We start from the raw sequence: 22722 nt of genomic DNA, 5'->3' as shown, positions 1-22722 counted from the left end.
AATGAAAAGAGATCACCTGATTAGACCAGAGAGAGAGAAAGTACAGCAAATGCTGCGTTCACGAGCTGTTTGAAATATTGTCCATAATTATTCTAGCACTTGATAGTCTTGAAAATTCATCAACTAGGAAGTGAAAACCTTTACTTTTAAAATCGGTGACTGCTTCTGTTTTTATAATACTGTTCCTGCACAGATCCAAACAGTTTTAAAGACTCGTGGTAGTGAGAATATATAGAGTGGTGATTTCAAAGGTGGTCAAATTTGATCTTTTTACGACCCAAAACTCAAATATGACCCTAAGTAGGGGTGTGATGAATAAGTCATAAAGATATAGATCATAAAGGTTTTGTTGGACCATTCAGCTCCAGTTTAAAAAATAATAAAAACAAACAGTTTGTGTGATTAACACTCTAAAACACAAATGGAATGTATACAGCGTGTGATAAATCCGATTTTGCTTTACTCTATTTTGTTCTTTGTCATGCAGAGGGTTTCGTACAGGCAAGTGTAAATGTCAATACCATGTGCTTCATATGGTGGTAAACGTGACAATGTTTTCTGGATTGATTGTGCTGCTTAAAATCAACAAAACCTTCCTAAAACATTCCTCTAACTGTATTAACTCCCAAATCCATTGGATAACAGATTATTTCCCAATACTATCTGAAGGTCTTGAGTACCAAGACGGATAACATACAAAAAAAATCCTTTGAACTCCAAATTAGTACACATCAACACAAACTAAACCCCATAACCAATATATACATGAAAATGTTAAAATACACTACTACTAAACACCTTTTCAATTTATCCCCCCCCCCCCCCCCCCCCCCCCAATATCTAGCCACCTTACACCTTATAAAAGCTGCTTCATCTTTAAAAGACCCTCTGGAGTTTCAACTTATAATTTATATTTGAGTCTCCATAGCAACTCAGCTCAAGCTGAGGTTTTACTTGACTTGTTGTGATGGATTGTTATTTTTTTCCAAAAAACGACGACTTTGGCAGGTTTACGAGGCGTCCGTGAACGCACCGGGAGCACATACAGGGAGCGATAGTAGCAGCGAGTCCAGCCCCTGGGTGGGGATATGTGTGATTGATGGTCACCTCCTGAGAGGGTTTCATGGACTCCCCTCCCTCCCTCTGTCCCTCTCTCTCCCTCCCTCCCTCTCTCTCTCTCTCTCTCTCTCTCTCCCTCCCTCTCTCTCCTCCCCTCCCTCTGTCCCTCCCTCTCTCCCTCTCTCTCGGAGCAGGAATGTGGAAACGGGAGTCCAGGCAGCGCAGCGCAGCGACGCACGTCTCCGCTCCGCAGCGTACGGGAGTGAATACTTGATCATCGCTTCGGTTAAACACATTGATGAGAGCAGGAAGTGATCGGTGAACGGATTCTGGAGTCACTCCCCCCCCACCACCACCACCACCACCACCACTTTGGATTTACACACTCAGCTCGGACCTCGGACGCGTCTTTCTCCTTCTCTCTTCCTCGACCGACCGAAGGAGGAAAAGTTTGTCCTTCTGAGAACCCAACGTATCTGGAGTCCGCAGATGGGAACCAGCCCTCCGTGCACACCGAGCGCCCCTCACCCCGGCTCTGTGCCAACATGTAAGATTTCCTCTTCTTCTTCTTCTTCTGCATTAGCTCTGCCCCGTTTACATTATTAACATTCCGACAGTGGGACCACTGCGATATAACGGCGTGCTCCCCGAGGTCACCCCTGACGTCCACTGACTCACTAGTACATGTTCCTGTTGTGCTTGCGTCTGCAGGGACTTTCTACTGAGCCCCCCGAACTGTAATGTCCAGTTTCCACTGGGTGTGTTTCACATGGCATCATAGGAAGTTTGTTGTAACAGGTAGAGCTGTTTGTGCCATTTTAAAAAGTTTATTATACTGACTTATATTGCTGTTTTAACATTGCTTGCAAAATAAAACTTCTCAACAGCCACACTTGATAGATAGATAGATAAATAGATAGATGGATAAATAGATAGATAAATAGATAGAGAGATAGATGATAGATAGATAGACTTTATTGATCCCAAACTGGGAAACTCTGGTGTTATAGCAGCAGGCACACAACACTCCACACAAATATAGAAAAAAATAGAAACACACGTATAAAAATGTAAGAACCACTAAACAAATATAAGGAATGGCAATATAAGGGATGTACACGCTACATAACATTGTTTTCCAAGTGTCCAATTAGTTACCAATAATGTGCATGAGAATGTGGTAACCGGAAGGTGATTTATATGATAGTAAGTTTCTCCAATATTAGGGGGCTACTAGTTGTTATTATGCATCCACACTGCCGCCCTCTAAAGATGCACAATTTTATGAGACGACAACTAAACTTTCCCATGATTTATTTACGTCATTACTGCGGCATAATAAAGAGAAAACGCATCCAATAAATAAGGTAGATTGGGAATATAATAATCTTTGCCCTCAGCTCATCAAACACGAGGTGATTATTTATTTGGCTCGAAGGTCGATCATAATTGGATGGAATAAATTTTGTATATCTGTGCCTGTTGTTTGACCCATGTCCAGTTTTTAATTTGTCTGATCATCTGCTCACTTCCTCAATTTTGAAAAGTCTGAGAGGACAAAAATCCGTCAAACATACAGTCAACACGAAACAAAACAACGATCTCTGACTGCGATGCCTTAATACACGTGATTCACGTTACTGGGTTGTTTTGTTAATACTTATTCACATGAATTCAAGAGCCAACAACTTGTTCCCACAGAGGATTATTCTGTCAGTGCTCAGTCCCTATGTTTCTCTTTCCCCCGACAGGGACCCGCAGTCACTGAGAAGGTGAAGACTTGCCCGTGTTAAATGCTCAGTGCGAGGCTTCCCACAACACAGCGACTGCTCATATAACTGCCGTCAGTTCAGGGACTGTGTGAACCACTCGCAGGTCGCTTGCCAATGGCGTCCAGTCTGACATGTACGGGCGTCATCTGGGCCCTGCTGTCCCTGCTGTGCGCCGCTGCCTCCTGCGTTGGCTTCTTCATGCCCTACTGGCTGCTGGGGACACAGATGGACAAGCCCGTGTCCTTCGGCACATTCCGCCGGTGCTCCTACCCGGTGAGGGACGAGGAGAGACAGGCCACCGTCATGCTGGAGCAGTGTGGCCGCTACGCCTCCTTCAACGGCATCCCGAGCCTGGAGTGGAGGATCTGCACGGTGGTCACGGGTGTGGGATGCGGCCTCCTCCTGCTGGTGGCACTCACAGCTCTCATGGGATGCTGCATCTCCGACCTCATCTCGCGCACTATTGGCCGCGTGGCTGGTGGCATCCAGTTTGTTGGAGGTAAGCTTGCGTTTTTGTTTTGTTCTGTGTGTGTGTGTGTGTGTGTGTGTGTGTGTGTGTGTGTGTGTGTGTGTGTGTGTGTGTGTGTGTGTGTGTGTGTGTGTGTGTGTGTGTGTGTGTGTGTGTGTGTGTGTGTGTATGTGTTTGTTTGTGCATCCAACCAGCCCTGACACTGGTGTCAGAGTGTGGTCAGTTCAGAGTGCAGAGGCTCTGATGATCGTGATGAAGAGATCTGGGAATATGAAATGATAAACAGTCAGATAACACACATTTGTTATGCTTTGCTTTGCACTGACAGAACACAGGTTTAGACGCTTGTATCGATCCTGGCGGATTCGACGGCTCTAATTAACTCTGTTTTGAACTCACCGACAGAGGTGTTGCTCAGACTTTGCAGGAACAAAAACACAACAGCGAGGAAACAGGGAGGCATAGAAATCTTGATCACCATGCAAATTTTACCTCTGGCCAACTTGTCCCTGGCAGCGAACTTGCCGTCGGCCCAGGAAAGCCACCGTTTCCTCAGATGTCCAGGCTCCTCACAGGAAATGAAAAGTCTCCCTGAAGGATAACGGTGATGTTTCTCACTTAATGATGTCGGATCACTTGACATCTTTCTTTTTTTTTTTGTAAATCATGACTCTGGTTTAAAGCAACACTCCCAGTTTTCTGCTCATTGCTGTATGAAGTTACGTTAAATTTAAAAATGAGCGTCATCTACAAACTGAATTGTTGTTGTGTGCGTGTCAACATTTTGTGAATGGTTTTGGGTCATTTGAGGCTTTTCTCCCTTTTGTCTCTGGGAGCAGATATTGTAAACATAGTGCAACATATAATTTGCTGAAGTAAAAAAAAGGTATTGAGAGCAGTGCTTCAGCGATTCATAATAGCTTCATGTATTTACTTGTCTTTCTCCGTCAGTCTGTTATGTGCAGCAGACTTTTGGCTTCATTTCATATCTTTTGTTTCTAGTTCAACTGATGAAAGGATTGAAAAAATTGAGCTTCGCCGGGGCGACAAACATGCAACAACAGTGCGATTTTCTGCTCTGGGTTGAATCCAGAATGTGCCTCTCAAAGTTGAAAAGAAACCCTTGCCCTTTCTCTTTCACTTTGTAAAAAAAAAAAAAATGTAGCTCTGTCGACCACGCTGCAGCTTTGGCCATGAAAATGTCTTTCTCTTTTGTTTGTTTGAGTATCATAAGTCAGCGGAGGCAGCTCAGCACGGCACAAGACGTGTTGTGTGCTGTTGCACATGTGTTCTCCCGGGACACGGGGTCTGAGGGAGAGATCCCATCAAAGCTGCGAGTTCCTCTGCCCTAGTTTTAAGAAGCTGCGGCGCTCCAGCCCTTTCATTAGCTCCAAAACGTTTGCCTGCATACTGTGGCTCACCACTCCGCTGTTTACAATCACCATCACTCCAGCTCGGCTTTAAAAAGTGATGTGACAGAAAAGCAGGTTGCAGGCAGATCTTGAGAGAGTTGCCAGGTTTTTCGGAAGGATAAATCTTCAGAGGACCACCGCCGCGCGCCACGTCCCAGTTCTGAAAAGGCTTAGCTACTTAGGAACATCAGTATTAATGATGTATAATGTGGAGGATGATTAAGGTGACGGCTTCACGAATGTCACTTTTATGTAAGTAGAGCTTCCTTTAAGCTCGCTACAACCCAATACACAGAGCTTTACAGCAAGCTGCTATTTTTGGTCGTAGGCTTTAAAAAAATCCCTTTCTGAGTTTCTCGCCGGTTCTCTCTTTCGATGTCTCGCAGATCCAGACGCACATGAACGTAAATGGAGGGATAGCTGGGAAAGGGGGTTGGGGGGGTCTTCTAACTTGAATGCTGGTGAGCCAAAGGGCAGAGATGTCTCAGAAGGGCAGAATTGGAAGTGACACAATTGGGAAGCTCAGTGGGCTGGTCTGTGTATTGTCTTCCATCTCTTCAAGAAGTGATTACCTGATAATTGTAACGTTCAGCATTCACTCCTTATTAACTGAGAGCCTCGCTGAGAAATAAAGATCTGCGGGGGGGGGGCAGAACTGTGTGCCGGGAGATGTGATCAAATCTGTGTGATTAACAGGACCGGGGGGGGGGGCACATGAGGCGTACAGTCGGTGAGGCAGTGCATGCAGGGGAAACCTCATGGTTCGCCGTCTGATGCCAGCATCATCCTCCATTATGTGTCGCCTCTGCCCCTATTGTTGTCCACTAATGAAGAGTGTCTTGCCAGAGAGGCCAGTGCCTCCGGACTGGACCACAAATAAAACACCCACTTCATATCTTCCGGTAGTTTTGATTTCGATCCAATAAAAAAAGGGATTAGAGCTGAACGGATTTATCAACACTTTATCTCAATTAGCTGCTGACCGGACTGAGCGGTTAAGTTTTCTACAACAACTGTTATTGTTCTTGTTGAGGTCTTTTAATGCTGTTTTCTTCCGTGTTCACTATGGGCAAGTTTTCCAGAGCTGGTTAATTGCTAATGGCAAAGGCCCAGAATTCCTCCACAGGCCAGGGAGTTTGAGTCTGCGAGTTTTGAGACTGTTCTGGCTCATAAATCAAAGGCCTGAGATTTCTGGGCTGCTTACATTAAACAACCGCTTTCGCTGTAGTTCCTTGTCTTAGTTATGCAGCGGTGCAGACTCTAAACAACTGCAGCACAGACGGGGGGTTCACACATTAAAAGATTTTTCATTTGGACACACACACGCACACACTCCTCAGAACCTTGCCTTCTCTTTTAGGGCGCTCCCAAGCAGAGCTGTTCACAGCAAGGAGAAAGCATTGCAACATTTGTTCTCAACAGCCAAGATTAATGAACTTTTATGCACCCTTTAACATCGTCGATCCTTCAGCCTGCTATTAATTTATGCCACCTTGTCTCCCCTTTAAAATCATGTCTTCCCCCTCTGCACCTGACAGGCAGTTATGTACTGACATTTGTTTTGACAGGCCCGGCGTGACTGGATGATTGGTCTCCTCCATCACCCGTAGAACATTACAGATAGTGATGGGAGCCTGGGGCCTCTAACAGTCGGCGTGTAATGGACTTTTTCCAGAGACGCTCCTGCTTATAAAAGCGAGACACCCGATCTGCTTATGGGGCCGTTCGGGAAATCTTTGGGAGACAACTCGCAGAAGTAAACTTGAACGGCAACGTCGTCCCATCACTGCGGTGCAGTCGGAGACTTTGTGTGACAATAAGGGCTCGATGCCAAGTTTGGAAGAGAGAGTGGTTGGGAAGTACAGGTTGCACTGGTTGTGTTTATGACATACAAAGCCAGAGATAGAATATAAAGGCGTGTTTACTTTGACAGTTATACCTCGATTTTGTACTGTTTGATATATGTTTTTTATAGTCAAGGTACAAGTATTCCTTAACCTGGACTCCCGTAACATTGACTTTGTCCAAAAACCAGCCACATATCTCCTCCTCACATTACAAAATGCTGCAGATTCTGAACTTCAAATATGTTTGAAATCCACAGATGCTTGAAAGGGCTCAATTCCTGGCACAGGCTGCCTCACTGACCCGATTGAACTTACAGATTTCAGCGATGGCCACGCGCGCTGAGTTGTCTCCGACACCGGGATTGTGTTTCAGATCTCAAATCCTCGTCTGAGACAGTCTAATTCATACACTGTGCGACTGACTTCAAGGGATTAATAGGCTTATGATATAGCCCGCTGCCAAGTCCAACCACAGCTTAAAAACCAAATCCCCAAATCATTTCAAAACTGGAAGGAAAACAATGTTAAAATGCCAAAAGTAGAGTAATATAATCTCATTTTACTCGTACCTGATTAAAAACCCTGGTGCCGTAATTTCAAATACAACAAAAGACTAATTGGTGTAGTGTTGGTTCCAACAGAGGAAAAGACAAAGGGGTCTTTTTCTTCATTGCCAACAAAAGAGCAGCTGAAAGCAGGAACATTGGAAGTCAAGAAGGTTGTTTTTCTGAGGAATGAAAGTTCGAAAAACCCTGAACAGTTAACTGGGAACTTTTGTCCATTCGGTATCGTGAATTGCAAATGTGGAATGCCGTTCATGTCACTGACAACTGTGTCCTGTGGCCTTTTCATGAACAACTCTGATCTAAAAAAATTAAATAAAGTAAAGGTCCCAGAGGCTGATTCGCAGCATTCAAAGCCAAAATAGAATTACTTGTCGATTAGGTGAACCCGCGATAAAGCATTGTACCAAAACACCCGCCTGAAATCTCTCAAAAAATATTGCTTTGACCCGCAGAGAATGTCAGCTGGATTGAAATCATTTTCTCGCTTGATAATAATGTCATGAGATATAGCCCCTCAAGGCCGGGGGATTTAGGCTATATTTTATTGAGGAGGCGTTGAACCGCGGCGTCTTTGAAACCGCAGGCCAAGTAGAAAGACGAACAATATAATGTATGTGTGACCTTCTTCAGGAGTTTGTTGGGACAGTATGTAGGGTACGAGCAGTGGACTTTAAATACAGTTAGCTGCTGCTGTTTCAGAGGAGGTGCAGTTCTCATGGGGGGGGGACGGAGAAACAGTTTGAATCAGCTCAACGCAAAATGTTTCCCTGCCTGTTTGTTGTGAATCTATAGAGTCTATTTTTATCATTGTTGGGATAAGGACCAAGTACTCATTACAATTTTTGGAGGAAATTCCGATGCCCTCACTGCGCGATGGGAAAAGAACATTTATTATTGATTAGAGACATTTAATGTCTATTACATTAAATATTACCCCTGGGTTCTGACAGCTCTTTGATGAAATGAGATCAGAAAAATGAGATTTGTTTTCACAAGCATCTCTGTTTTCCGTTGCTCCCTTTTTGAGGTCTTTCAGAGTGAGATGACAAACTTGACATACATTTATCTTTTGACCAGTTGCAGAACTTTTGGTCTTTTGATAATTTTTTTCTTTTTATGTTTTCAGAGCAAAATTGAAGATAGAGAGAAGAGAGAAGTATCTTAGGGACATACTTAGTAACAGTCCAACTCATTGGCTCCAGCCTCTGCCCTGTGCACCGGCCTGCTGGCCAAGCTGGTTGAACACTTCCCACATCAGCCTCTGCCGGAGCCCACGGTTGATCTGAAATCTCAAATAATTGGACTGCGTCGCCTCCCGGGAGAGCTTCTCCATTTCGTTTTCTGGTTGGTTGGCTCTGTTTACACCTCTGCGCCTGCAGTTTGCCCACACTGGTGTGGAGTGTCAGCAAATGAACAATATGAAGCCGCAGTGAGGACAGACACATGAAATGCACTCAAACTCTCGTTTGTGTATCACATCGCGGAGTAAGTGTATTGTTCCCCCAGAGGGGACCTGTCACACACAACATATGATACAATATCGTGGTGAGGCCAAATTAAATAACTTATCCATATCTTCCTGCACTACCTCTATAGCCAGGGCATGAGCAATGATTTTAAAGACATGTAAATTAAAATGGGCTGCTACTGTGGTTTCCAAAAATGTTGCCAGGGGCTGTTTGGCACATGAGTGTGTTGCCCTGCTTGAGAGCCATACCAGCACAGCCAGGAGCTTTGTCCTTGTGTCGGCTTTGTGAGCTCCTGCCAGCTGGATCTGGCCCAGTCACAGAGTGTGTGCTTCCACTCCCCTCTCACCACTAGTAGTCATTTTCAAGAGGTAGGCTTCAACAAAACGAAATTGCATCCATATGAGGAAGGCTTTGGGAAGGGAGAGCTCATGTTTCCCGGGGAATATTCCTCCTGGAACAGTGTCTCTTGACTGTCATTGTTTAATGGTGTGGGATGGCAGGACATGTCCGCGGCCAGGGGTAAATATTCCAAATGTCGTGCCGTGTTATCGTCTTACTTCCAAAAACCCAATCTGTATTCCTTTGTCCTCGTAGGCCTGCCACGTTGATGTGATGATGATGAACTGCACTGTCTCATCTGCCATGTAGGCATTGGATAAAACAAATGAGACAGCGTCGGCCCACGTGTTGGGGAGGAGAAAGCCGGGCCTTTCCACTACGGACAAGAGCCCCGTGTAATGGTTTTTGGAAAGCCATCTTGCTCTTCACTGCTCACATTTCCGGCCACTGATGGTTATAAAGTGGACCTCTCTTCCTCTGGGTTGATTGATCACCCAAAGCGCAGACCACTCTTGCAACACTGTAATGCGCTCATTCAGCCCAACAGTTCCCCTCAAACCCCCACCAACACCACCGGGTGTTTGGAGTCGAGAGGGCAGCGAAATGTGCATGACAGGCAGTCTTTTTTCCCCCCTCCAACACTCTGGTCTATCTTACTCCTTCACCCCTCGGTCTTGCTCAGGATGAACTCGCCTCTCCTTCGAGGTTAATACGGTATCATTTCTAGTGCTCTCGGTTCAAGCTTGTTTCACCTTTCCCCTAATTTTGCTTTCTGTGCACCCCTCTGTGTCCTTCCGCTTTCCTTCACCATCTTTTTCCCCTGCTCTCCTCTTTCTCCTCCTCTTCCTCACCGCGGCTGTCTACTGCATATCAGAAAGACAGAAAGGGAGAACAGAACCCCCCCCCCCAAAAAAAAAAGTGAGACAAACAGACAGACGCAGGGCGGAAAGCCCAGCTTCAACAGGGATTTAGTTTTGTCAAACAGGAAGTCTGGCCAAACCAAAGAACAGACAGGAAGGTTATTTCAGTCTGTTACTCTGTTAAGTCATTGTTTTCACTGTCATAGTAGCAGGCGTGCAGCATATGGCGTGGTTTTTGTCCACCGGAAACAAAACCGTTCCAGAAAACGGTGTCTGGTGTGTCTGCAGCCGTGTCTGGCAACAACGCAGCCGATACCGGATAGTTGAGGGGACTGAATGAGTTTTACAAATCAATTTGTTATTGCTGAAACTATTGATGATAAAAATGATTAATCGATTAAAAGAAAATGTATCATTTTGATAATCAATTAATTTTAAGTTATTCACCAAACAAAACAATCAAACACTTTGGGGTTGTTGTTGTTTTTTTCAATTCGTTAAACCAAAGAACACTTTCGGATTTGGAGACGTAACAAGCTGTTTGATTCTTTTACAAGAGTCACCATGCCATTTCCTCTGTGATGCCGGACTGGGCAGTGGGGAGTGGCAGTCATTCATTTTGCAGCTCATAAATCAGCGGTACCTGATTGGGGGAACCTTTTTTTCCTATGGGCCATTTCAATTTTTATAACATCCTTCAGGGGTTCATACTAAATTATTGAACAAATTGATCACACTCACCTCTAAAATGCGATGGCAGCAGCCGCTCCTCTTTGGTGAAGCGTCTGATGTCAGATGGTAGTGATGATGATGATGATCATGATGCTCATAGCTGGTTTTGGCCAAAACTAATTCCTCAAACAAATATTCACCATTTTGTCATGAATGACAAATACAGTAGTTTCTCCTTTGTATCCATCTTGTCAGAGTTCCCTCGCACAGAAATGTTGGTCTGTATTTGTTGGATTGCATAGGTTGGTTGTCTCACAACACAGGACGGAGTGGAAAAACTTTTTATTGCGGCATCCTCCTGTGTTTCTTTTCTTCTATATCTTGTACCATATCAGTAATCTGACTGCTGATGGAGAAAAACTGACACTTTAGGACGAGGCACTTCTTTAGAAATTCACCGTCTGAATAGGGTTTCAGCTTCTTAGCATTCAGCTTGCTCACTGTAAAAAGTGAGCAAGCAGAAAACTGTCTCTGTCACAAATGTGAGTCTGCTGGTAGCACGGGAGGAAAAGAGTCCAGGGTCAGTGGTGGCGGAGCGTCTGAACGACACCGCAAACCCAAAGCCAGGAGTTGCTGGCTTGACATGTTCACTGACGATTAAAAGACATTCTCCTGGGCTTTCACAGGAACAGCGAGAGAATAAGTGTCCGTCGGTGCATATCACACCTTGGCGCTGACATGTAAAACAGTGATTTTGTGGGGATGCATGAATCACAGCTCAGACACATGCTTAACAGATGGCGGAGGCCCTGCTTCTCGGTATCTCTGGTGACACACATTGTCGAGCGCTTGTTTGATGTCAATGCCCGGGGTCTGTACTTACAGTGAGCAATGCTTTAGTCACCAGTAGGGCTACAGCAATGAACCCCTTACAGTCAGTCTGAGCCTCCCTAGTCCTGGTTTCTGTGGCAGATAAACTCTGAGAGAGAACAAGAGAAGGAAAGAAAAAAAAACCCTGTTTTGCTGAACTTGGCTGGATGTTATGTCTAATTAGGAATGAAGAAGATGGAAAGCCAACATTTGACCTGTTAGACATCTCGGAGGGAATCAGAGGCCATGAGTCGGGCTGAATAAATGAATAAGTATGGATTGGATAGATTGGGTCTGAGCCCTGTGGGATAGTCGTTTTCTCAGTATTCATACCCTGTTTTACAGTCTCTGAGGCACCGTGCCTTTAACACTACAGTTAATTATACCCTGTTCTTCCTAGTGAGGGGGGATTGTGGGGTCAATACTCCTTTTGTGCTGCCTTCTCATAGGTCAAATAGGAGGCCGGCGAGGAAATATAATCCGTCAGCATGTATGGAGACAGATCTGCAAATAATATGGCAGCAGAGAATAGCCAAGAGAGGAGTCTATTTTTGGTCGAGGAATCCACAATAATTGCCTGTCTTAAGTTTCTTTAGCCTCTAACCTAAGATACATTATATTGCAAACGTCCGTGTCCCAAAGAGGCAACGCGAGCACACACTTAAGAGTCATTTATTTTGGTCCTTTTCACCGCTGTGACTTGCGGACATCTCATTTAATTTGATTCAGCGTGTCCAAGTGTCTCCTGCATTTCACTCCTGAAAAGGCCAGGAATAGCATCAAGACCTGCACGCGGAGCCGGAGCTTTCATGGCAAGTAATTGTGCGGAAAAGGGTCGCCCCTGTCTGCGGGAGGAATTAGGGTTGGGGTCAGGGTACAGCTCCCGGGTGAGACTCTCTGTCCCCTCAGTGGGTCGCTCAAACACATGTGGCGGATGTATTGACAGGACAGGTGAAGGTGGCCTAAAAAGGGCAGCTGAAGAGCAGATCAGAGGAGGACAGGGGTCACCTGTGTGCACATGCCACTGTCTGTCACGACGTGGCGACAGCGGTTGCATGCATTAAAGGGACATGGGTCCCTTGAATTTTTTTTCTTCATGCGTGGCTGTGAGTTTTGCGAGTGAGTTTTCCTGAGTTTAGCCTGAATCTGGCTGAGACTATTCATGCCCTGTGTGCTCAGCGCAAGTCCTGCGTTTGCTGTCTGCCTCAAGGAATGCTGGGAATTTGGGGTAAATATATTCTGTCGCCCCCCTGCCCTTCGCCGTCTCCTTCAGTTTGATTTGAGAGGCTTTTAATAAGCTTGCTTGCAGGAGAAAGTGTTTGAGTGGAATACATTTTACAGCTTTCCCCTTGTTGTCTTTACTTCAGTGAACTAAAATCTATTTTTCGCCCCTGTGATTGTGAATGCTAACAGGGCAGAGGGTTTTTCTGTGTATAAATTAAGGGTGGCAAGACCCTCGAGAGAATGAGTTTTTGTGTGCTTAGTGATCAATATGAGTACGACTTAATTTGAAGGAGTGCAGGGAGTGTGCATTGTGGGCTGTTTTGAAGCCTTGCAGGAAAACACACCATCAAAGTCACCTTGGTGGAGTAATAAGCAAAAATGTCACTGCCGTCATTATCATAAAATGACAACCCTTGTGCCACATTAAATTATGTCTCTGGAAAAATGTTTGCCTTCCCTCAGTTTTTTTTTATTTTTTTAAGGCTGACACAAGCTAAACAATCATCTCCATTTTATGGCCCACGGCTGTACTTGCGGAGGGTTTTAGTGTTTGGGTGGAAGGCGATGTGGTGTGATTCCAGTTTTGCTTTGCTTCCCACCAGACTCTCATTCCAGCTGGTCAGCAGCAGTTGGGTGGGCTCTTCCCATTATAGGATCTGGTTTCCACAGCAGCAGGGGGTGCAGACCCCAAGGAGAGCCATGGGGAGTGGGAGAGGGGAGGGAGGGTCAACGTTTGGAGAAATCTTGTAGCAGTCGGAGGTCTGTCCCCTTAAGACAAACAAGTGGAGCTATAGGTTTTCTTTTGATTCAAGAAACAAAAAACCACCATTCTGCCGAGAGTCTATTTTTACCCTTCTCAAGCAGCCTGTTGTCAAGCCTCGACAGTTGAACGGCTTCACCTGAAACTGAGAGAGAAAAAATTAAATCAGCAGCGAAAAGCAACGACTGCAAGACATAAACAAAACCCGGCAAGAAGGCGTTTCGCGTATCTCGCCAGCAGGGAAAGGCTGTGAAAGTGGAATAAAAGGCCCCCGAGATGGATCAGCCATTGAACTCAAACATTAGACACAGTGGCTGGATGTATTTTGAGCCAATCAGTCTAGGATGCAGCCCCCGGAAAGCATAACACAAGGTCTCTGGAATGCACAAAGTGAGCTTCACCTAAGAGAAAGCCAGCGGAGGCTATAAACAGGACAGAAGACATGGCTCTACCCATATTTGTATGCGTTCATGAAGATCGGCAAGAGACGATGGCCATATATAGGAATGTTGTGGGGAAAAGCGGCATTGTGAGGAGAGCTGCACGGAGCTGTGTGAGACGTGGAAGCTATTATTGAATGCCATGTGACGGCAGTTGGTGTAATAAATAGTTCGGGAATAAATTGTGTTGGGGCTGGCTGAATCGGAGGAGCTTGATTTAAAAACAAGCTGGATTAGGGTGCAGTTTTACAAATGTCTGCATGTAGGTGGGGACAAGAATATCAGCAGCGATATACCTTATCTCTTCCCTCACCTGTAATGAGAGCGGAGAACAGCAGCGGGACAATCTGCCCTCTGTGCCCGCTCCACCTCTTCCTCCGCAGCTGGTCACGTGTTCTCTGTTCTGCTTTCACTCGCTTCCCCGCTCGACTCATGTGTTTGTTCTTCTTGCCTGAAAATGTCTCCCGAAAAAACTCCCCCATCAATACCTGTGTGTCATTGACATGCGTCTTGGGATTTAAAACGGAGGCGGCCTGGGTCGCACGCAGCCACATTCTTTCAGCGGTGTGAACGTGAATGTGTGCCGCTGCCACACCGAAGGACCACCTACTCGGCGGACCTCCTCTAACTCTCTGAAAAAAAATAAACCAAAAGTATCTTCACACTCCTCGCTGTTTCCCATACATTGACTTTGTTGTTACGATCAGCCACAAGAGCAACATACCACAACCACATATTGATTTTCTGTTGTGTTTTTTTTACTATTTCAAATGAGTAAAATATTATTTCATTATAGAGCATTGATTCGCTCAGCTCCTCTTCGCCCAGCTCTCGATCCCCCTCTCTCTCTCTCTCTCTCGTGATCCAATCACCCTGGATGCATGGTAATACCAGGTGTGAACCGGGCCTTTGATCCAGCAGAGTGACTTTGCTCTCTGCTCTAAATCTGGGTCCGGACCTATCCGAGCCCCCCGCTGTTGTTCTCCCAGGCGTGGCAAGCCAACTGCGCCCGGCTCTTAGCGCTTGGCCTCGCCATCGGTCCCCATGGCGGTCCACCCCGCCTCTAGTTAGTTACACCATGATATTACAGAAAAGTTTTTCTGCGTGTGATTTAGAGTCACACTGTGACTGAACCCAGGGCCTTTTTAATCACTTATTCCAGCTCTTGAGTTGATTTCTCCAGCGGGTGGTGGTGCGGATGAATCGCAATGATTAAATATGAGTTATTCCCGGGCTTTATAGACTCGCCGACATAATGAAAACACCAATCTTCAGTGAACCGCTCCGAGATAATGCAAACACTGACCACCATCATTTGTCTGTGTTGTGTTGCGGCTTTCATTTGACACAAATTTTCACGCGACAAAGTAATCTCAATCCACTCAAAAGCAAAAATGGGATCAAATTAGTTTTTCCTGGCAGTGTATGAGCTGTTCTAGTGTCCAGCATCTGAAAAAAAAAATATCGATTTTTCTATGAAATACATGATCCTCATTACAGTGTCCACACCCTATAGTAGGCTATTACTTTCTACACTACTTTCGTGGGGCAAACTGGAAGGAGACCAGAAAGCTTTTAACGCAGACGACTGACGAGAAGGCTGTTACCTGTTAAGGTGATGCAGAAAGGAAGATTTGTAATTACAGAGTGATTATATGTGGAGCCAAGCCCTCAGGAACTGAAGAGTATTGCTCCGCTGCCATTGATATCATTCACATCTACTTATCTTCTGCACCGCCGGCTGGGAACTGGTAATTAGCGAACGTTTCGCTATCGTGGCCGTCCTGATAGAGCTACTCCAATGCTGGTCCTTTTGTTGGCATTCCTCTCAGGGCGTCTGCTTTCCCTGCTTCCTGCAGCAAACTGGAGCACATTGCGAGATGCAAGAAAACTGAACACACGGCTTTCATTAGAAAATAGTCAAAATGGCTTTTCAAACTAGACTTGGATCACTCATGAGGCACACATTTGATGTGATTAATCCAGAGCAAAATTACACAAGCGATAGGAGATTCGACCGATCGCTTGTCATAACTGCAGTGGACTGTTATAATGAGATCCTGCTTCATTGCTGACGCGGTGTGTGATTTTGGACGGCATGCCGGGTTCCTTTACCGCTGATCTCTTTTACACAGATGTTGATTCGGTTAAAGGTGGTACCACAACGCCCCCCCATTCTGTGTTGATACCTTTTATACGAGGGGCTGAATTGGGGAAAAAGACGCGACATTCCTGCCTTGAATATATACTACGTGATAATAATTATAGTTCGAGTGGCTGGCGGAGTTGTTCTGACAAAGTGATGGCGTGTTAGAAGTGGACATCGCAGAATCTCTCAGAGAGCAGCTGGATATGAAAGAGAAGTCCTCCAAAGCTGTTCTGCTCGACATGTTTCCGCCCTGACCATGATATGCTTCACCATCTGACATTTGAAGATAACCACAGATTAAGTGGCTGGCCGGAGTGTGTGTGTGTGTGTGTGTGTGTGTGTGTGTGTGTGTGTGTGTGTGTGTGTGTGTGTTTTGATCTTTTGAAACAGATAGCATGGCTGGCAAATGGCTTGTCACGTGAAAAAGGGAGATAATAGAAGCGGAGAAGTCACAGCTGATAACAGACCGCCAGTCACACGGCAGAGCGCAACAAAGCCTAGGTTGTATACTTGATTGCCTGATTGATATCTGATTTGCGATGTGATGTTTTACAGATGTCTTCCTTCCTCCAGATATGGAATGTTGCCCAATATTGTTTTTTCCGCCTCTGTAACTGCATCATCTCTCTGGTGGCTATCAGAGAGGTGGGCGAGTCGGACATCTGTCATTCAGTTTAGTTGCACTGAGCATCAAACACAAACAGCAGCGACATCAAGGTTAGTCTGGTTAGGTCGTCTAAAGTCAGGGGGTAAACTGACCCATGCTGCATGTTGAGAATGTCAATAAAAGGCACAGACAGCTGTGCGGCGCACGGAGACCCCGCAATACCCTGTTGGGCTGTGAGCACCAAATGTCCATTATTATCACTTTGCACCTTTCCCTCCAGCGTACCACCCTGTCTGGAGCTCCGTGGTCATTTAGCTTCCACTTCCTCAGGCAGTACACAGCTGAAGAGGAGTTATCCATTACTTTGCCTGTCGAAAAAGGCAGTGGAACCACGGAGAAGCATGTGGACCCCCTGGCTGCTGATCTGTGCCAGAAATGTCCTCAAGGGCACGAGCAGGCTTTTATTATGCATCTTGGCGGATGCCCGCAGTATGATTAGACACACTTTTGGATAAGACTGTGCAGAACCAAGATCTGCACCTCTTCATCTAAATCAAGTGGCTGCTCTCCAGTCTGCTCTAATGGAGTGACTGGTGCAGCTGTCAATTTTGCAATACGCTCTCTGCGTACGTGTTGAATGTTGGTTACACTTGTCCAGATACGACCTCTTCTTTTCATACTGTTCGATGCCTGGATCCCAAACACCGAGGATGTTTAATATTACTGAAGACTTTTCTGCTTTTCAGCAAACCTGCACTGAATATACCTTATTGTTGGCCAGTGAATGACAACACCTGAGCTGAGCTATAAATAGCATTTACAAAATTGCTTTATAAGTGTTTTTGGGCGCAGTTTGTGTATGAAGCTGCCAGCTGTCATATAAGTGAGTTAAGTATTAATCTACTATACTCGCAGTGAATGTATGATCTAAAATAAATGGTTTAACAAGAACCGGAACAGGAGCAAACAGTCCTAAATGGAATGTGAAAGGTTTCCGAGGAAACTTGACAGTTATTATTTTAAAGGACTGCATTCCCAAGGGTTTGGAGTCAGCCTCTTAATTTCGTGGCCTTTTCTTCACGTTCTTGGTCCATAGAAAAAAACAGACTTGGAAAAAAAAAGGCATATATGTTTTACTGGTCACGCTACATTCACATTCACATCTTTTGGTTTTAAAACACATCAGTGCCGCTACGCCTGCCATCCACACTACTCCGGAGTATTTGAGTGCCTGAAACAGAAAAAGTTTGGAAAACGCTGCTCACCTTGTTTTAGTTTGAAAACTCAGGGGCTGTGTTGTAGAATGGAGGGACGAAAACCGAGATGTTTGGAAAAGATGACGCAGGCACCCCACATTGAGTTCCTGATTGGTTCTTATCAGCCACGACTCAACTTAATGCAAAAGGTTGTAAACACTTGCTCTAAGTTCTATATCCTCCAGAGACATTTAAGCCCCTTTCACACTGGCAGTGTGAAAACGTTTAATACCGTTTTAAACCCGGGTCAAAGGACTCTGCAATAGACCCGGGTAATAACTGGCTTCACCTCCGATCGGCATTGATGTGAACGTCACACCCGGGCGCGATGACGGAGGCAACGAAGGCTCGACTCCTCCGGCGGTAACTGCTGTCACCTCACCAGCTGTAGTAAAGACACCTCTCGCATGTAGCTAGCGTTTAAAAAACCCGGGTCTACACGGTCATTTTGGTGTGAAAGAGGTATTACAAAGATAGAAAAAAATTGGCAAGTGGTGTGCGGAGATCTGTTACACCCCCCGGGGTGCATTCAGTTTTTTGTTTTTTTAAAACATTTACACTTCACAGACGCCATTCCAAACCCGAAACAAAAAGTCGCTAGTGTTTTACATTTTAATAATACTTTCAGTATATAGTCACTGTGAAAAATTTTGCTGAACCATGGGATAGAAGGATAGCAATTAAAGCCAAAAGTAAACAGGATTTGAAAAGAAAACCAGGTACATACAGTAAACGGGGGGGAGAAATCCGGGCCGTGGTTATTACAAACTCCTTTGGCCAAGATTTTATGATTTCCTTCATAGAAAAAAAAGTTTCCTTTTTGAAATCTAGTCAGAAGCTCCCTCGGGCTTTCACAAACATCCTCCTTCTTGCAAGGTAGCTGAACAAAACAACAATTCAAAGCAGAAGGCCTGGGCATCACAGGGATTTCAAGGTGTGTTGTCGTCGTCGAGGCAAAGTATTCAAACAGTCCTCCTTCCCACTGCTTATTGATGGGCTCTCGGCAGGGTGTCGCCGCGTCAGGCAGACACCCTGCCCTGAGCCACAGCAATCTGTAATCATGATCAAAGCTCAGATCCATCAGCTGGGAGCCTGCTACGGGGTCCCGGCTCCAAGCTTTGTTGTTCTGAACGTGCTCTTCTCCCCCTCGGTGTGCCCCGCGGGCAGTCTCACAGGAGGTGAGTGGTAGTCGAAGGGGACAGTGAGGACGTGAGCAGGCAACAGGCCCGGGCGCGTGACAGGCGGCCTGTGCAGGACGTATTGATCCGTGAGAAGAGATGCACGTCCTCTCCTTAGCTACACCGACAGGCCGCTGATTGTCACTTGTGACGGTGGGACGACTTTCTGCTGTTGTTTGGCTGTGCACCACTCTGGATGTGTTTTGGACTGTTTCTCCATCTATATTCTTCACGTACAGCACTTTGTTTTTTTTCTCCGTCCGACAGCCAGCCATTGACATTCTCCTTTTATCTTCTGTCTTGAAAACCCACCAAATGATCGATCCTCCTCCGTGTGTCTGGCAATTAAGGAAAAACCCACCCACACTCCCCTCACACCTCGGCCAAACATATCCTCAAACATCCTCCCCTATCTCGGCAGTGCGCGATAATTACCCTGTTGTTAGACCTTGAGCTTGAGAAGTAACACCTCACCAAGGGCGACGTGTCGCGTGCGGAGCGAGGCCGTGATTCATTGGCATGTATATGGCTGGCTATATATCTTCAAGGAAGCAGTAATAGGTGGGGGTGGTGAGGTGAGCATGGGCTGCCGTCGCCTAAGTGGCTGCTAATGTGGTCCATCCAGCGATAATATTAAACAACTGAGAGGAAAATCCATTATCATCGTCAGGTTCTAACGGCCCAAACAATACTAATGAAAGGTAAAAGCTGTGCATACTGTAGGTTTTTCATCACGCCCTCAAATTGCTTGTTTGTCCATGCATCAGTACGACCCCGAGCATATTCCATTTAGGATGATATAGAGCAGAAAAAAGTGGTCCAGTAATCCATTCACATTTGGCATTTTTGCTGGAAAATAAACACCTTAAACAATTGGATATTTATTGCCAGTGGGTTAAACAACTGATAATTTGATGGTATAAGCAACAGATATGCATATCCCTTATCTGAAACACTGGTTCACATGTTGGCTGCTCCACTTCGAGCTATAGAGGAAACTACTCCACCCTCTCTCTAAGCCATCGCTTTCTGCTGTGGCATGTCAACTGTGATGCAGACCTAATCTACCAGCGCAATAGTGAGGTCCCTGCCGGGAGCTCGGGGGGCCCCCAGGCCCAGCACCATTGCCTCATCCGTCTTCAAGACAGGCTACAGGCAGGGGCCAGCCTCGCGCCTGTCCTGTCGTGCCTGTATATGCAGAGCTACGAGGGGACGCTGTACCCTGAAGCCTTCGTCTGGTCACAAGGTGGGCTCCAGTGTCTCTTCCCCCCCGCTCGGTCGTGAGTGTGGAAATGAAAAACGGTGGAGATGGCCCTTTTAGCCCCGCGGGGGAGTCTGGAGCCTGCTCGGAGGCAACAAGCAGGCGCAACCACACTCGCACACCGAGATGTCGGTGAGCAAATAGCACGGGGAGGTTCGTTTTACCCACTGTGTTATCTGCGCGGCTTCCTGTTTTCTCTCCTGGCCTCAGTTTGTTTTGGAGGCTCCTCACGTATCCCACAAAAACCCTCGCATTCATAATAATATCCAACTTGAATATCATCGTTCTTTCCCAGTTGTAAACTTCGGTTACGGCGCTGTCACGTCGCCAGGTCAGAGCAAACAAGCAGCCCGACGGTAACGCAAACACAGGCACATGGTGCAGGAGCAGCCAGAGTTGCTCCCCAATCAGTGTGTTTGTTCTCCATTTACGATTTCAGGCAACAGAGCAACTGTTTGCTCGTTTGTCACACAATGCAGCCACCCGACTGTAGGACAGAGGCTTCACAGTTTCGCCTTTAGCAGCATTGTCTCAATCTTCAGAAGTTGGTTCATGGACAGCGTCTCCCCACATTCATGTGAATTTAAAAAACAATAACTTTAAACCTTACTACAAGCTTCAGTCTTGCAGCAATGGGCCAATGAGTAAAGCTTTGCGCAATCTTGCTGACACTCGACATTAAAGCCTCACCGTACTACAGCAGGCCGACAGCCGGCCGCACGCTGACTTGTTTACTCTGGCAAGTGCCCTCAGAAAGTCTTGCAATTGTGGCAAAGTGAATGACACGACAAAGCCGCTGAAGGCCAAGCTCCTTGTTTGTTCTCTCTCAGGGAGGAAGTCAAATACAGCTTCAGCAAACTTCACAGTGACCCTGCAGTGAAGAAGAGAAACGGCCCATTTCAATCCAAGCCAGATGCTGATCAATGGGGGAGATTAGAAATTACCCAATTCTATCTTCTTCTCTCTTTTTTTCTTTTCAGCAGAAAAATAGCTCATGAAATGGGGCATTTTAATTAGCAGCTCATCTCTAACTGTACCCGCTCTCATTACTTCCCACTTCTCTCCGCAGCAGCGCAGTGAGTAAAGAACACATTAGAGGGTAATGGAATAAGGGCATTTAAAGGAAGATTCCAACTGAGTGTCAGATATGGATAGACGATCACATTACCAGTTGTCCATTACACTGACTCTCCTTCACATTAAGAGGTATTATGGAAGCCTCTAAAATGTGATTACTGGGGGAAATGGGCTCGTGTCTCTGCTGCTGAAATGTTCAGGGAAATACAAAGAAATGTATTTTGCTTTTCTTTTTTCTTTCTTCTTGTCTACGTGCCGGCATTTGGAGATTTCATTTGATCAGAAAATCATCCTCTGGCGGCTCAGTAATCCTGCCCGATGCTTCCCGCAGCGCATTTACTCGGAATGAACGGAATTGTGACCCACGCTCGGTCCATTTTGTAGGTACAAATCCTTGGATAGATGTTTTTTTAATCAGCCTCTTCCTCCTCCTCCTCCGTGGCCCCAAACCTCTGCTCTGTTACATCCGCTTTATTCGGCCTCGCTTTCAGGGGCTGCTGAAGGTTGTTGGGAGCTGAGGCTGAGAGGGGGGTGGTCGTGGAAGGAAAGGGGCTCTGGAGGCCGCCCGTGGAATCTTTGCATACCACCGAAGAAAGTGGGAGGGATTTTTATTTTTTTCACACCTCTACAGGCTCAACCCTCCCCCTCCTCCCAGTGCCTCCCAGTCAGCATCATAAACTGTATAGCAGCAGCTGGTGTCAGAGAAGATGGAGAGAGAGAGAGGAGTGACGCCCTGCTATCTCACTTACCATCTTATTTAAATATAGCCAGTGAGAAGAGAGAGAGGGAGGGGGGTTTACACAGAAGAGCAGAAGATGTGACACCCATCCCTACAGCGAATCACCAGATGTAGCAGATCTAAATCAAGTTGCCCCCGCTATAAATACAATGGAAAACAGGCAGACGCGGGGAATAATAAGTGGCAGCATGCGCTGTGGTCAACCTCTGTGGCTAGGAAGCGAGCGCTGCTCCTCCATGCTTAGCATTTCTCCCCTGAATTCATCCATGAAGCCGCTCGGTTTTGCAACGCAGCGCGGCGAACGGCAGCAGGACGTGCCAATCGCACCGGTCTCCGTGTTTTCCCTGCTGAAGGAAAAACAAAACAAGTTGCAATCCAAAGAAAATGAACTAATGTGTTGAAACACTGCACTCGCCTACACGGTCCAGCAACTGTTCGATATTACAAGAGACGCGGCGCCTTATAGCAGCGTAATTAAATGTTGAACAAGGGGGCTAGTTGGGTTAAAAGCTTCTTTTCCCTCCTATTGGGTATCATAATCTTTGGATGGGTGGAGGAGGGGTTTTCTATGTTGGCCCACAAGCGTCAATTGAGCCATAAGGGAGGGAGAGACAGTAATAAGACATGTATTGGAAGGTCTGTGTTCCTTGGGGAACAGTCTTGAATTCATCACCGCCTTGTGTTCGCACATCTATC

The 22722-nt window shown here is 46.0% G+C and overlaps 1 protein-coding gene and 2 long non-coding RNA genes across 3 annotated transcripts in view; 1 reads left to right on the top strand and 2 right to left on the bottom strand.

Moving 5' to 3' along the window:
* Positions 1–1189: 1189 nt before the first annotated feature.
* LOC118299831 (LHFPL tetraspan subfamily member 6 protein) overlaps positions 1190–22722 on the top strand; it is a 43694-nt gene continuing 22161 nt past the window's right edge. Inside the window, exons 1-2 of the mRNA XM_035623894.2 lie at positions 1190–1606; positions 2811–3330. Of these exons, the coding sequence (XP_035479787.1) occupies positions 2946–3330 (385 nt within the window). The 5' untranslated portion in view covers positions 1190–1606; positions 2811–2945. The remainder of the gene's footprint in view (positions 1607–2810; positions 3331–22722) is intronic.
* Positions 12139–15418, bottom strand: LOC118299832. Its single transcript, XR_004789959.2, has 3 exons — positions 14073–15418; positions 13411–13464; positions 12139–13327 (listed from the first exon to the last, which is right to left on the bottom strand). It is a non-coding gene; the product is annotated as an uncharacterized LOC118299832 (long non-coding RNA).
* LOC118299833 overlaps positions 15447–22722 on the bottom strand; it is a 38830-nt gene continuing 31554 nt past the window's right edge. The window contains exon 3 of the long non-coding RNA XR_007031679.1: positions 15447–15622. This is a non-coding gene — a long non-coding RNA (uncharacterized LOC118299833). The remainder of the gene's footprint in view (positions 15623–22722) is intronic.

This window comes from Scophthalmus maximus, chromosome 11 (genome assembly GCF_022379125.1).
Source record: "Scophthalmus maximus strain ysfricsl-2021 chromosome 11, ASM2237912v1, whole genome shotgun sequence".
NCBI lineage: Eukaryota > Metazoa > Chordata > Actinopteri > Pleuronectiformes > Scophthalmidae > Scophthalmus > Scophthalmus maximus.
This window is presented reverse-complemented; position numbering and strand designations above follow the sequence as displayed.